This window comes from Haliotis cracherodii, unplaced genomic scaffold (assembly GCF_022045235.1).
Source record: "Haliotis cracherodii isolate W230 unplaced genomic scaffold, xgHalCrac1.p SCAF_18, whole genome shotgun sequence".
NCBI classification, from domain to species: Eukaryota; Metazoa; Mollusca; class Gastropoda; order Lepetellida; family Haliotidae; genus Haliotis; species Haliotis cracherodii.
Window position 1 is genome coordinate 8110157 of NW_027266273.1, and position 16789 is coordinate 8126945.

General features: G+C 40.9%; 3 protein-coding genes across 3 annotated transcripts; all 3 read right to left on the bottom strand.

Annotated features, from left to right (window-relative positions):
• Nucleotides 1-585: 585 nt before the first annotated feature.
• Nucleotides 586-5369, bottom strand: LOC139465221 (innexin unc-9-like). Its single transcript, XM_071246893.1, has 4 exons — nt 5345-5369; nt 4896-4943; nt 3513-3678; nt 586-2235 (listed from the first exon to the last, which is right to left on the bottom strand). Coding segments are annotated over exons 2-4 (1227 nt in total). The 5' UTR covers nt 4898-4943; nt 5345-5369; the 3' UTR covers nt 586-1176.
• A 1194-nt stretch (nt 5370-6563) lies between these two features.
• Nucleotides 6564-14445, bottom strand: LOC139465222 (innexin unc-9-like). Its single transcript, XM_071246894.1, has 3 exons — nt 14364-14445; nt 9959-10124; nt 6564-8528 (listed from the first exon to the last, which is right to left on the bottom strand). The coding sequence occupies exons 2-3, from the start codon at nt 10121-10123 to the stop codon at nt 7470-7472; spliced, it is 1224 nt and encodes a 407-aa protein (XP_071102995.1). The 5' UTR covers nt 10124; nt 14364-14445; the 3' UTR covers nt 6564-7469.
• A 374-nt stretch (nt 14446-14819) lies between these two features.
• LOC139466025 (uncharacterized) lies at nt 14820-15773 on the bottom strand. Its single transcript, XM_071248040.1, has one exon. The coding sequence runs from the start codon at nt 15771-15773 to the stop codon at nt 14820-14822; it is 954 nt and encodes a 317-aa protein (XP_071104141.1).
• Between the last annotated feature and the right edge of the window lie 1016 nt (nt 15774-16789).

The following is a 16789-nucleotide window of genomic DNA, read 5'->3' on the forward strand; positions in this document are numbered from 1 at the left end:
TTTCTGAATATATTAATACCGTGAAACCTTGCTAATCCGGACGGAACTGTTTGAATATCAAAGTTTCAGATTAAAGATTACGGAGCAATGTCCCTTACATAAATTATAACTTTCTTGTCACACCAGTAATCGACCAGAAAGACGGGTTTCCGAATTAACTGGGTTTCATTGTAAACTGATACACTCAAGCATGGTATATATATAAAGGTTGGATGTGTCAAAACCGCGTGATAACGAAATAATTATCACGATACTTTCAAAATCGTATAATACATGATATCGTTCGGGCACAGCCCTGCTTCATCTGAGTGAGTGAGTAGGGTTTAACGCCCCTTTAAACAGTATTCCAGTTATATCACGGCGTGTCAGCTTAATGTGGAGGAAAACCCGAAGTGATGCAGGTCTTAGGCGTTAGCAACTTTGGTGAAACCCACGAGCACGGGTATGGTGCTGACAAACCTAGAAACATAATTGGGGCGAACCGGGATTCGAACCCACAATCATAGGCTTCTGGCGTGCCTAAGGGACGCAACTCTGCACAGCGAATTGCGGCGCCTCAGACCACTGGGCCACCCGTGCGTCTCGCTTCATCTGAAGAAAGTGTAAGTGAATGGGTTGATGCATATGTCATCTTTAACAGTATTTCAGTTATATCATGGAGTTTAACATATTGTTGAACGAAATCATGTAAAGACTAAGGTCAAATACGCGCAGCGTATTGACGAAACAACCAACATGGGTTTAGTTCTGACACCGAGGCTTAAAAACAGGACCAATCCTTAATTAAAACACAAGAACAGCGTTTACGAGAAAATGTTAAGCTTGAAAAAAATCCTTTTGTGAATGCAATGTCTTTTTAATAACACTTTCCATTTATTTAGGCGGAAACCTTCAGGAATCATTAGGGGCAAGCCATCTGATATTCTGGAAGGGGTGGCGGCACTTGGATTTGTTTGGAAGAAATAGCTTGTTCCAGAATATACCGGAAAAAATGATTTTTCTCCGCACAGCTTGTACCAAAAAAACCAGAAATTTTGTTTGAAATTTTAAGTGGTTGGTCCCTATTATGAAACCTATTCACAAGATTCGATAACATTGTGAAATCATGAATCAAAGAATGAGACTAGCTGAAACTGACCTAGGTGAAGCTACAAAAATACTATCCTGACTTATCATTTATACACTGGGGCTATTGATAAAAGATTTCGTTTCAGGGCTAAACTCGTCATCAGATTTGTGATGTTCCTTCTTAAATTTAGCCCACAGGTGTTTCAGGAGGTCAAAGGTCATGATATCGCTGGTGTTGTTGCCGACCACTCTCAACAGGAAGATGCCGTCATCTCGGAGATAATGTCGAACGAATTTCTTGAAGAGCTTCAGGTCCACCGAATCTCCGCCATCTTTAAGCATGAACAGGTACTTGTTGAGAAACTTCTCCCGTCTTGAGGTGAACACTTCCTCAACTGTCCAGGACACCAGACTCCCGAGAGTCAGCAGCGACAGGAGGAGAAGAACAAACCACTGTGCAGCATAGATCTTCTCCAGGAAGAGGTTAATCGACAGGACACATTGAACCGTGAATGTCTGAACATTCTGAAGTTGGCGGATCTGGAAGTCACACATTCCAATGCGGGGAAAGTTGTGTAGATCTACCCAATAGGAGTCGTCGGCTAGAAGTTCAAGGACGTGACCTCCATAACCCCAGTAGTTGAACCCAAGGAAGGAGGTAAGGACTTGGAACTGACAAACCACGTTGATGAAATATAACAGCTTCACGAACAGATACAATCTTGTAAGATAGCAACCGGACCGTTTGCCAAAGCAGAAGAAGACGTTAGCTAAACTGTTCTTCAGATTCCCAAACGGGTTTTGTTCAAATCGGCGGTACGTCTTCAGCCATCTGTCTATGAAGATGGAGATATGCCTCATCTTGGTGTCGCGGTCATCTTCCGGCTGCATCTGTGAGTCCAGCGTCATGCCGACTATCTTTTCCATATTGATGCCGGAGAAGCCTTTCATTGTTTTCCATATCAGGTGCGGGATCTCAAACATAAACGCCTGGATCATGAACATGACGATGACCCAGCGGTAGAAGCTGACGTCACGGTCTTCGGACATCCGGTCATCAACCGCCACCGGAAGTGACTCCGAGAAAGGGACGTTGTACATGTCGGATATCCAACAGTAGGCGTTCACGTAATCTTGAAAATGATCCTTGTCGTATTCTTTCGGTACCTGATAAATAATAATCTTATATTAAGTATTTCACACGGGTTGCGCAGTTCAAAAGTACAATTGATGGCTGAAAACGTCATTTGGATACAAATACGTTGCCAAATTATCATTCTGGTGAGTGTAATCAATGGATATATGTGAGGAATTGAAAATACCTGGTGATGGCAAGAAATTCGATTTAGAATTTCTAAGCGACTGAGTGAGTGAGTGAGTTGAAATTAACGCTGCGTTTAACAGTAATTATATTAGGACGTGTCAGCCTGATGTGAGAGGAACGCCCGAAATGATGCAGGCCTCAGACGTTTACCACTTTGGTGAAACCCACGAGCATGGGTATAGTGCTTACAAACCTAGAAAAATAAAAAGGGCGAACCGGGATTCGAACCCACAATCATTGGTTGCTGGAATTGACAAGGGGCTCAAATCTGCACAGGGACTGGGCCATCAGTGTCCCCTTAGGATTCCTGAGGTTTCATACATTTCAGAACCTTGATCTATTTTCTGCTATGCTTAACGTTGAATGAAATAGCCAAAGCTTGGATGAATTGTCTGTAACTACCAACAGATGCAGTTTTCAAATGATGACTTAAATAACATGAACACATAGGCGATGATACCAATCATATTATGCGCAGTGCCTTCATAATGAACTTTGAGGTACAATCGGGCATACCCTTTCTACGAAAATTTCAGAGAGGGTCATTCGACTCTTGTTCAAAAGTTACAAGGGATAGAACATTCACGGTCTAAGTAAAACTTTCCAAAATTGACGCATCAGCGACAACAAGTTTGTCCATGGTAAGTCAGATAAAAAGCAAACGCGAGAGTAACTCTATCGTAGCTCCACACACGGTTTATAGGTGTATAGTGTTTTATTGGTGTGTCGATGACGTCCCAATTTTACTAAAAATTGGCAATCAACAGCGTGCTACGTGTTCCAAATGTGTGCAATACGAGAGTAAATTATCATCTCATTTTTCATGCTTATAGATTTTGATTTTTGAATGGAATATCCCTTCAAGTTTTGATGAAAGTACAACCTGTAGACTCAAATAAAGTGCCAGAAATAAAATTATCTTATCATTTAAAAATATATTTCTACAAAATAAAAAATAGAATATTAAATCCAAATGGCGTCAAGAGCTTAATGTCAGAGCAGGGACAGTCCCGACTTGCCAATCATTCCAGACTTGAGTTGGATTCATTATTTATTATATTCCGCGGAGCTGGCATGGGGTACAGACAAGTGCATCCTGTACACAGTATTATGGACCTACCCAACAATTGATAGGGGCCCCCACAAAGGACTTGGCACCAACCAGCACCGCTAGCGCCAACAGTGTCCCAACAGCCACGTAATGGTGCAGCTGGTCAATGAGGTCATCATCACGTGTCGACCGTGCAGCGGACAGCTTTGCGAGCTGGTCAAGCGCTTGTTTCAACCTGAAATTATCATTGACTGTCACAATGGATTCGAAATGACATGATAAATAAGGATTAAACGTAGCCTGGTAAAGTTGACCATATGAGTGAGTGAGTTTGGATTAACGCCGCTTTTAACAGTATTCCAGTTATAACACGGCGTGTCAGCTTAATGTGGGAGGAAAGCCCGAAGTGATGCTGGTCTTGGACGTTTACCACTTCGTTGTAACCCACGAGCACGGGTATGGTGCTGACAAACCTAGAAACATAATCGGGGCGAACCGGAATTCGAACCCACAATCATAGGTTTCTGGCGTGACCAAGGGACACAACTCTGCACAGCGAATCGCGGCGCCTTGGACGACTGGGCCACCCGTGCCCCCTGACCATATGACAATACGTATGTGTACATGGTTGCATTAGGACAGACATGTTTCCAAACACATAAGATCATGGTCTTCGACATGTAGAGGGCGCACGGGTGGCCCAGTCGTCCAAGGCGTCCGCTGTGCAGATTGCGTCCCTTGGGCACACCAGAAACATGTTTGTGGTTTCGAATCCCGGTTCGTCCTGATTATGTTTCTAGGTTTGTCAGCACCATATCCGTGGGTTTCACCAAAGTGGCTAACGTCAAAGACTTGTATCGCTTCGGACTTTCCTCCCACATTAAGCCGGGATAATACTGTTAAAAGTGGCGTTAAACCCAACTCACTCGCTCTACATTTCGCACTGACATACACTCTTTCCAATAATCAGAAGATTATTAATCTAAATCTGTCTCGAGGCCACAGTTCGTATCAGTGCTGTCACCTATTATCACCATGTACAGGAAATAAAATCTTGAGCGCTCTCTACTGTGGTGGGGAGATAAACCAATAACATATAGTTTGAACCAATGTTAACAAATATATGATCTCTTCATAAAATACATGATAGCAATCAAGAGTAAGTATATGTCAGATTCAAGTTATATCGAGACTGTCAACGAATGCGAATGTTTTTTGTTTGAGATATAATATTTACAGATAGGTGTGGCTGAGCATTTTGGGGGAGTCACAACACATATGTCTGAGAACAAAAGGTATGGCAAGTGAACGATTGTCCATGTATATAATTGTATTTGTGATTATTTTTTTAACAGTAAAAGAATACCATACATACTTACACAAGAAGTAAATAATATATCTCATACATATAGGTTTGCATTTATCATAATAATTAATATGGTATCTACTTACATTGTGATGTCTTCTATAAAGGACTTTCCTCACCAGTGTTTAATGTCTCTGAAACAAACGAAACGAAGGTTTCAAGTACACGTGTGTGATAAATATTTTTTTAATCTGAATGGAAAAATTGCAATTTATCTTGGTTTCTATGATTCTTTAAACATGCTACATTTAATTTTTCAGTAAACAGTTAATTCGTTAAAGATTTGGGAAATTTTGAAAAATAGGTTGACGTTCAAAACTGCATTCTAAGCGATTAGGATTCAAATAATACCAAACATACTATGATTTCTTTTGCTAACTCCAATGTTATAATTATCCAAGTTCTGCATACACAATTTCTCTGTTTACACATAGCAATGATTACTATGTTAGGCATTGGCTTAATTTGTGTGTTCCAGACCGGTGACATTTGTCTTCGTTAAGTGACTTGGTTAAAGGATAGACAGGATACATACCTTTGTCTGCCGCCTCGATCCCTATTGTCAACTGTTAGTGACACACAGCCGTCGAGTCATCTCAGGCCACAAACACATCGGAGATAACAAGGAGAAATGTTGGATAGGGGAGGGGGGACAGTTGGGTGGACGCGGGGGATCTGATGATTATCTGATGCCTTCCAGGAGGGAGTGATATGGTATGGAATGCATTTCGCAAGCATGGTGATTTTTTCAAGCAAAGATATTACAGTATCATGATTGATATTTGATATCTTTCTATATTGATACTGGAATTAGTACTCTCCCACGACATGACTGTCGTTATCATAACATTCCCTCATCTTTGGAACGTGACCAGCGACGTTTATTTCAACAGTTCTATTCTTACCCTTTTCGCAACACCCGTGTGATCACTGATTTTCAGTGATCCATTCACTTAATTGTCAAATTTATGTCCAATGGAAACTGTTTCGTCGGTTATTCGAGAATGGTTATTCTCTGGCGTTGATGTTGTATAATTAATAGGTTAACGCACGGTACCTTTTATCTTTAGAGATCAGGGGCTGTCGGGTAGCCTAGTGGTTAAAGTGTTCGCTCGTCACGCCGAAGACCCGGGTTCGATTCCCGACATGGATACAATCTGGTAAGCCCATTTCTGGTGTTCCCCGCCGTGATATTGATGGAATATTGCTAAAAGCGGCGCAAAACCATACTCAGTCAGTTTAGAGATATTATTTTATTATTCCTTGGCAACTTTGTTTTCCATCTTTATACATCCAACAACACAACATGATGAATGCGAACTATAGATACATAACATTAAGTGAATAACGTCTATGGTGCTGAACTCTTGTGTAGTATTGGCTGAGATGATTGTCAGATCAGATTCGGCACACCCAGTCGGCCTCCAGATGGTAAATATTCACGTGCAGACTGTGGTCGTTAAATGTTTACGTGATTTTTTAAATATATAATTTGTCCTTCATAATAGTTTTCGATATAAGATTTTGTGCAGATACGTTTGAATTTTTACCATCAGTGGAATTTGGGTATGATACTCTGTGTGAAAGTCCTATAGTTGTATCAATATCAGCATGACTTACACGACGCAATAAGTACATTTAATTCGTTAATGCAGTCTGTATGAGCACTGCATGTTAGTTTGTGATCAATGATTAAACCAAGATACTGAGAAAAATAAACTTGAATGAAATTAGGACACGCACTTCATGGTCAAAGCGCACAATGCTGTTTTATTCATTCCTGGAAATATTAAGCACACATGATTATATATAAGCGACAAAACCCTAAGGTTTCCATATTCATAAGAAATATCTGCTAAAAGCACTGGTCTCGATTGTAAAATTCCAACTATATCTCAAGTAATTTCATACGTGTTATAGTATCATCTTCATGGTCAGTTGTATTTGGGAGGGATTATTATCAACAGGCGTTCGGTTGAACTGTCTCCAATCACTTGGCTTACAGTCATATCAAACTTTCAAAAGTAGATTTTGATACTGAAACATGTACATATGCTTCATCTTCTCCCACACACAATAATGTAAAGATTGTATGATAATTTATACTGTTCCTATAACAACACTTATATCAGAGCAGCGTGCTAAGTTGAAATTGTTGGTATCAAGATTGTGTCAATGTTCCCTTCAATTTCAATGAGACAGATGTGTCGCCGAATGTAATTGTCTCAAACAAGGTGTTGATATTTTATACAATTGCATGTAATCTCCGAATTCGTTCATTGTTGTGCATTTTCGATTTATCCTGGGGGTAAGACCTTTCACTCTACAAGGGATAAATTTCTTCAAATTAATATTATTCATTCTGTGGGAGGATACATTTTTGTGCAACATGGAAAGTTAAAACAAATAAAATTGAACCAAAGAGAGTAAATATTTGTACACCGAAACCCCATTTATCAAGACACTTTTCTGCTAAAAATCGATTCTTTAATGATCAGATTATCGATTCATAATATCGTTGAGACATTTTAAGAGTTCAATTCCATCCACTTCATCAAAAGGAAGTAGGAAACAGACAAACATCTGTGGTTGGGGGACTTCAAACAGACTTGCTGGCATTGCCAATTGATCCGAAGCCAGTCCCCAAGTTAAACAAGGATCTACTCTTGTCCGTTGGTAAGAGGTTTGGTATCTGGAGTATATTCTTCACCATCCGTCTTGTGCTGCTGTTTCTGAAACTTTGCCCAGAGAAGCTTCAGGATATCAAAGGCAGCAATGTCCCCAGCGTTGTTCGTCAGTATCCTCATCAGAAAGACACCATCATCTCTCAGATACCGCCTCACAAAGTGCTGGAACAACCTCACTTCCACGTCATCCTCCTTCTCTCGCAGCATCTCAAGATACTTCCTCAGGAATCTCTCCCTCCTTGTGGTAAAGACTTCCTCCACTGTCCACTTGATGAGGCTGAGGGCGGTCACCAGTGCAAGGATGACCATGATGAACCACAGCGCAGCGTAAGCTTTCTCCAGGTACATGTTGATGGGGAGGGCGCATTGTACCGTGTGGCTTTGGATATTTTGGAGCTGACGTATCTGAAAGTCACACATGCCAACCCGTGGGAAGTTGTCCAAGTCCTCCATTGGCGCATCATCCTGTAACATCCTCACAACGTCGGCTCCGTAACCCCAGAAGTTGAAACCGAGGAAGGCCGACAGGATCTGGAACTGGACCAAGACGTTGGTGAGGTAGAGGAGCTTGACAAATAGGTAGAGCCTTGTCAGGAACCGTCCCGAGCGCTTTCCAAAACAGAAGGCGATGCTGAAGAGCTTGGACTGAAAGTTCGCGAGAGGACTGGAATCAAAATGTCTGTATGACTTCAACCATCTGTGGACGTATTCGGCTGTGTACCTCATGTTCTTCTCCCTATCCTCTTCTCCGTCCAATTGAGTCTGAAGGGCCAGTTGAACGACTTTTTTAATGTTGATGCCGGAAAAGGAGTTGAAGGACGTCCAAATGAAATTGGGAAATTTGAACATTATCGCCTGTACAATGAACATCAGAAACACCCAGCGGTAAAATCGGATACTTCTGTCTGCGGACATTCTCTCGTCAACGTCTTCGGGGAGGTATTCACTGAACGGCACGTTGTACATGTTGCTGATCCAACAGTACTGGTGGATGTAGGGTTTGAAATTATCGTCGTTATACTCTTTAGGAACCTGCAAAACAAAGGGGAACATATTCTAAAACGCCTGTCTCCCTGTTTAATCCACTTCAAGCCAGTGTGTCGATGGGGAGCCTGTACTATCATACCCGTATTGTACCTGCCCCAGTTTAATCCACTACAAGCCAGTGTGTCGATGGAGTAGCTTATGATATAATACACCTATGTGTACACTCTGCTTGACGTACTACATAACATCGTTTTGTTTGTTTGTTGTTTAACGCCGCACTCAGCAATATTCCAGCTATATGACGGCAGTCTGTAAATAATCGAGTCTGGACCAGACAATGCATCGATCTACGCAGTTGGTATACATGACATGCATCAACCAAATCAGCGAGCCCGACCCCCTGATCCCGTTAGTCGCCTCTGGTCCCTGGTTGACGTCGATATGAAAAGGTGATGGGTGGCACAACATTAATTTGACTGAGGTATCCCCTCTCCATAGTGTGCACGGAAGGGCCACTGGACAGCACTATCGAGACACACCGTGTGGGGCGACATTTTGTCTTCCAGGACGACAACGCCTGTGCTCACCGTGCACGAATCGTCAATGCTCACTTCAAGTAGCACAACATACATAGAGTAATCACCCTGAGCGTTCCCCCATTGAACACGTCTGGGACATGATTGGGAGACGTGTGCGTCAACGTCATAGGCCGCCGACCACGTTGGTTGAACTTGGACTGGCGCTGCACGAGGAGTGGGACAGACGAAGTGAAGTCGTGCACGCTCCCTTTTACATAAATGCAGCTAATAAGATTTTGGAAACACAGCTATTCTGTGCCATCCCCAGTCAATTCACAATACCGAATTCACAGATAGAGGGTACGCATCAAAGACTTGATCTATAAATATAAGATAGCTACCTAATAAATCGCAACGAACAATGAAGAACGGGGCGTGTTTTTATTTCAAGATAAATATTTTTCTAATTTGACGTCATTTCTGGAGATTCAAACATTGTATAACGCTGGCAACTTGATGACGTCGTTAATTGGACAATGCTATTTATGAAATGGTAGTGAGGTGTTCCCTTTCGATGTAGCTTGGCCGAACGGAAGCATCCAAAATTGGGAGAGATATGTCAATGCTTAATGAATTACATTTGAGATTATGCATACATGTAATTATAAAATAATTTTCACTGTCTTGATGTTGTGAATATTCAGGATATACCAAACTGAACCCCCCTGTTCATAAAATGGCCTTGTCCGACATTGCCGAGATCGGATTGTATTGGACCATTGAGATCGGTCTTGAGACCCCCTAGTTATGATTAATTTTGCCGATCCCTCCATCTTTCGCTGTGTCATTTTTTCCCACCTCCCTATAATAAATGATGAGTCCCTAAGAGCCTCATCGGGGTTTCACGGTATCGACACATATATCTTGAATATCTCGTATGATGTGACCCAAATTTACCCAACAGTCGATGGAGCCCCATTTTGTTTTAGCGCTGAAGAAGCCAGCCAGGATGACCATCGCTATCACCAGCATCCGGTGATGTAGCTGATCCACGACATCGTCATCACGGATGAGACTGAAGATTTTCAACGCCACAAACCTCTCCACAGCCTTCTTGTACATTCTGCAACGTTGAATACGGTGACGATTAATACTACACTTCTAGATCCAAGTTTCCATACTTTTTCCAATCCCGCATGTATCAACAGTGGGATATAGCGGCAATTGTATGAGATACATTGTACCTATCTAAGCGTGTACATGTAAAAGGGAATGTGTATTATCGGGGAATATCAATTTGTATTATTCCTGAACATGAGCTCTGCTTTTAGAAGAGTTTTCTTATGATCAGGGAAATGGCTTTGTCGCTTTAATTCATAGATCGCCTGGAATAAGCCACATGGTTCTATATTTCTTTCTCTCAACGTATTTGTCAGACACCAATAGATTTCTGAAACATCGCTTTCGCTAGTCATGTAAAAAAATCGGATGTTCTTAAAATATTTTTGAGTAGTATATCTGATGTTTTTAATCGTGAATAATTTAAACACATTAAGTCTAATTGTTCTATAACCCGATGGTTACAGAATAGGTATTGAACAGAAGCAGTCAAATATGTTCCTCAATCTCCCTCTTTCTAGTGTATCAACACTGGGCCAGGTATCGTATGTATAACCCCTCCTCTCAATGAGCCAATTTGAACACACTGGAAATATGAACTTGAAATATGTGTATGAAAGTGACCAATCTGTAATCTCTAAACATATTCATTAACACTCGTCTATAGCAGGTGCTTATAATAAATCATACAGAATAAAATAAATAAATAAATAAATAAATAAATAAATAAATAAATAAATAAATTAGCATTAGCTAACATTAGCGCGTTCCGAAAGTGGACTGACGTATAATATAGTTTTGTATCTTTGCTCAATGATACTTTACACGTATTCTCAATAATACTAACTTTTTTCTTGGTCAGGAAATATACAGAAATATTGTTTATTACAGTCTCACCCTTGATGGAATACCACACATCACAGTGACACACATTTAACAAACACTGAGCTATTTCATACGGAGTTAAGAAAAGACAACGGTAAATACAAGCAACACAATTCGTTCCATAATCATAAGAAATCCTTTCTAAAAGCAGAGTCGATTGTACGATTCCGACTACATAATGGACATACGTTTCAAATAGTAATAATACCAGGTGTTCGCGAAAAAGTGTGAGTCATTCTGCCCCACCGGTGGCAACCTCAATAAACACCTAAAAAATCATTTACAAAGAAACATATTACAACATGTAAATAGAAAACTAAATTGAAATAAAAAGTGTAAAGATAAATCAACATTGTTAAATGACATTATCCATGATATTGATCCGTCTGTCCAAGATATGAGTGCCGTGTTTTCGCTGAAATTTGATCCAAGACCATGCATGATGAAATATGGAGCACTTTCTCTGCATCCGTAACATGAATAAAAGTACACCGAGATGTCACATCCTTCTCGAAAAGATATTCCCTAAAATACGTATACAAGGGGCAATTTTCTAAAATATATACTAAATCTTTAAGAATGGTTTGATAATGAAGACATGTCCTTTAAACAAGTTTCAACGCGGACAGGAGCGACCTATATCTAGACATTAATACCTCTCTGCTGTCTGATCTAGTAATATTGTTGATGATTTATGATTCTACTTTTTTCACGAGTGTTTCTACATGTTTCACCCAGAGCTACCATTGAGAGTTCATGCTATGGCGTGGGTAGATGCAGTGGGGGTGGTACCAAAGGGTCAGAAACACTTCATTCTTTACAATTCACCCATCCTTGATAGTGTTGTTTGTTTGTTTGTTGTTTCACGCCGCACTCAGCAATATTCCAGCTTTATGACGTCGGTCTGTAAATAATCGAGTCTGGACCAGGCAACCCAGTAATTGATATCATGAGCATCGATCCACGCAATTGGTATACGATGACGTACATCAACCAAGTCAGCGAGCCTGACGACCCGATCCCGGTAATCGCCTCTTACGACAAACATAGTCGCCTGTTACGGCAAGCATGGGTTGCTGAAGACCTATTCTACCCCGGATCTTCACAGGTCCCTTGACAACTCCATCACATACCTGTTTCTAGTACGAGTTACATACATGCATGAGAGCTACTATAGATTATGGCAGGAATTTCACATATAATTTTGCAGACAGTCTCCATACAGATTCCATTTTGTAAATATATACAAATACATCATGACGAAATAACGATGTGTAATCATTTGATTTGCATCGTCAGTTATTCTTATTTTCAATTCTCTGTTTTTGATTTATTACAAAATTGCCAACAACATCGACATAATCCATGTAACATACACGTAAAGTGCCGGGAAAAAGAAAGTATACAAAGTTGTTTTTTATGTAATTAAAAAATTGAAAGAACTGTTGTTACATTTGATTACGTATATTTAACCATTCTCATTTATGCAACAGTTTGTAAAAAGTAATCTGCGGCTAGGTAATTGGTGTAAATATAAAACGTTTCAGTGCAGACCGGGATAAGAAATGAATTTGCAAAACATGACTCCTACCATATTTGAAATATTGTAAATTTGTAACTAAAAAACAAATGTATTGATTTTCAAAGATAAGATGTCTAAGATACTCGTCAGCAGTTGTGTATAATGATATTTTCGAATTTTGAAAACGTTTTAAATTAAATTATATTTAAAGAAATTTACCATGTAGAAGTATTCTCCGAGTGCTGGCTAAGCGCCAGTAAGTTGATTATTTGGATATTATATCGCTAACTTATGATATTTTCAACTAAAAATCAAACATATCATAAAATCAACTGAGAGTTTCTACAGCTATAGTTTCTTTTCTATAGTTTGTATAGTTATGGCTCTTCGTGTATCAAGTAAGATGAACGAACATGAAAAAAACCCCATTAAAAATGCAATCGTGTATACACATTATTGTAATCGTTAGAATTTGATATTTCGATCTAAATTCAACGTCTTGGACATTCAATGTCATGGACTCTAACATGACGAGGTTTCAAAATGTAAATATTATATTAAGCACGATGTTTAGATTGTTTTCTCATTAAATAGTTTTCTTTCCCCATTTCTCCCTAAAAAACTTATGGAAAAGTTGTTGGCGTTTTTATTTACAGTCCCCACATTAAAGAAGTTTGATGTTTCGGAACAACAATTGCAGCATGTCAGGTTCAGAGGCCACACTTGCATTGATACAAGTAACATTTTAGAAATCTGGTAATATGTTCGTGAACCATCATTGCCTTGATGCTTATCCCAAAGGATTGTGAACAACACATATCGAATACTTTTGTCATTGTATAATTATGTGACATAACAAACATTATATGTCAACTAAACTTTAGCAAATACATTTACTTTCTTCTCCGACAGTGAAACGTCACACAAGAGAGATACTTCATCCATAAAAATGAAAACAATATGGACGTAAATGGCAGTATCATATAATAATAAACATACATTAAGTACTGTCTATATTTGAAAAAACCGAGAAGACCACCCCTGCTTATGGGAAATATAGAAAGCATGTTTTATTGTTAGATAAACATTTTTCAATGATTCAAGACAAATGTTATAATAATTACTCTTACGGGACATGAACTGCGTAGTAATGTTTGAAGACGTACTATCGTTGTACACTATGTACTAGTAAGGGACCTATGCGATGTTGGTCAAAACAGATTGTTCGCCTTGAATCCGTTACCGACAAAATGTCCCAATTATGTATTAATTATATTTAATAAATGTTAATTAATTTTTGTCACATTAGTCATATGTCGACACACAATCAAATATGTAACTTGCACGAGAACAAAGACAATGTAACAATTACGACGACCATACAATACACATCTTGACACATTATAACGAACATCATAATTTCATGATATATCAAGAAAACGAATTGATGAAGTACAGGACGCAGCCTGAAAACGTCATGAAAAAAACAAGTAAGAGGGTGTTTTACGTTAAAATGTCATGTCTCTATGTCTAATCAAATAATCTTAATCCTAACCATAATCATAAGAAATCTCTGCTAAAAGCGTCCGTTGTATCATTCCAACTATATCCCAATCATGCGTAATTGAGTCACTATCAATTCGCCTGAACGGGAAATATGACACCAAGTTGCAATTACCTTGTATCATAAACATGATAAAACGACCTTTTAAAGTGAAGGTCAGTTAATGAGATCATGTATTTGAAAGTATAACATGTCGACTGTCGGGGATCACAGATAATATCACATGTATAATTATGATTAACAAAAGGATAACAATAAATACCGCCCATTACCTTGTAGCCTGTATCAGTATTGCACATGGAGGTGCATACGTCACCAGATAATGGGAGCCCTGCACTTTGTGACAGGCTAGCTGAGATTGCAATCTATGAATGCCGTTCGCTTGTTGAATCTTTCGAGACAAGGACGTTTTTTGTTATTGGTTTATTTACTATGCTCTTTTGAGTCCATTTTCTCAGTCGTATTTGTTGTTGTTTTGTTGTTTTTTGTGTCAAATTGAAGCAATCCTTATAACTGTGCAATTATCAAATACGAGTAGACCCATAGATTCGTTGTTAAAAGCATTACGTTAGGACCAGAATGACGTTCTCCGGTCCCAAGGACACGTGCAATATGACCTTAGAATTCACTGTACTTGTTTACGAACTTGCCTGGTGCAGATCTAGAGTGCCCGTGTCAAGTAAGTCAATTACTGATCTCTAAAGACGTTTATAGACTCTCCGGTGGCTTTAGAGACTATATCTGGTTGCATGGGGACTCCCTGGTGTTAGGGACACTCTGGCTGCATGATGACTCCCTAGTGTTAGGGACACTCTGGCTGCATGAGGACCCCATGGTGTTAGAGACGCTCTGGTTGCATGGGGACTCCCTGGTGTTAGAGACTCACTGGTTGCATGGGGACTCCCTGGTGTTAGAGACACTCTGGTTGCATTGGGACTCCCTGATGTTAGGGACACTCTGGCTGCACTGGGACTCCCTGGTGTTAGAGACACTCTGATTGCATGGGAACTCCCTGGTGTTAGAGACACTCTGGTTGCATGGGGACTCCATGGTGTTAGAGACTCTCTGGTTGCATGGGGACTCCCTGGTGTTAGAGACACTCTGGTTGCATGGGGACTCCCTGGTGTTAGAGACTCTCTGGTTGCATTGGGACTCCCTGATGTTAGGGACGCTCTGGCTGCATTGGGACTCCCTGGTGTTAGAGACACTCTGGTTGCATAGGACGCCCTGGTGTTAGAGACACTCTGGTTGCATGGGGACTCCCTGGTGTTAGAGACTCTCTGGTTGCATGGGGTCTCCCTGTGGATAGAGACACTCTGGTTGCATGGGGACTCCATGGTGTTAGAGACTCTCTGGTTGCATGGGGACTCCCTGGTGTTAGAGACTCTCTGGTTGCGTGGGGACTCCCTGGTGTTAGAGACTCTCTGGTTGCGTGGGGACTCCCTGTGGATAGAGACACTCTGGTTGCATGGGGACTCCCTGGTGTTAGAGACTCTCTGGTTGCATTGGGACTCCCTGTGGATAGATACACTTGCATGGGGACTCCCTGTGGATAGAGAAACTCTGGTTGCATGGGGACTCCCCGGTGTTAGAGACTCTCTGGTTGCATGGGGACTTCCTGGTGTTAGAGACTCTATGGTTGCATGGTGACTGCCTGGTGGATAGAGACACTCTGGTTGCATGGGGACTCCCTGGTGTTAGAGACTCTCTGGTTGCGTGGGGACTCCCTGTGGATAGAGACACTCTGGTTGCATGGGGACTCCCTGGTGTTAGAGACTCTCTGGTTGCGTGGGAACTCCATGGTGTTAGAGACTCTCTGGTTGAATGGGGACTCCCTGGTGTTAGGGACTCTCTGGTTGCATGGGGACCCTGGTGTTAGAGACACTCTGGTTGCATGGGAACTCCCTGGTGTTAGAGACACGAGTTGCATGGGGACTCCCTGGTGTTAGATACACGAGTTGCATTGGGACTCCCTGGTGTTAGAGACACGAGTTGCATGGGAGCTCCCTGGTGTTAGAGACCCTCTGGTTGTATTTGGGGACTCCCTGGTGTTAGAGACACGAGTTGCATGGGGACTCCCTGGTGTTAGAGACACGAGTTGCATAGGAGCTCCCTGGTGTTAGAGACCCTCTGGTTGTATTTGGGGACTCACGTGGCTTTTGACTCTCCGGCTGCATGGAAGCTCAGTGGTTTTAGAGACTCTCTGGTTGCATAGGAGCTCAGTTGTGTTAGAGACTGTAGCATGGTGACTCCCTGTGGATAGAGACGCTCTTACTGCACGGGGTACCCCTCAGAGACTCTGTCGTTGCTAGTTGCAGTGAATCGTGGGTTTCCTGGACATTCCCTGGTTGTAGAGAATGTTGTGTATTCTTAATGATATGGATAACGACCATGAAATTGATAACAGCGATGTTCAAGGGCAGGCTTCACGTGTCCAATATGAGATAGTAATTGTTAAAAATAGACACACGTGTCTGTCAGATACCAGTTATCGAACAACGAGTTGTTTCAATACATATCTAACGAGTAGAGTAATCTGTGTCTTAGACATCCATATATCGCACCATTTTAGCAGCTAATCGATGCGTATTGTGTCTATTCTCATGACCGCACTGGCGCATTAATACATAACGTCATTTGTGACTTCATCAGGCCTACTGCTTACCACCCATACCTTCTGTGACCCTCCACACTAAAA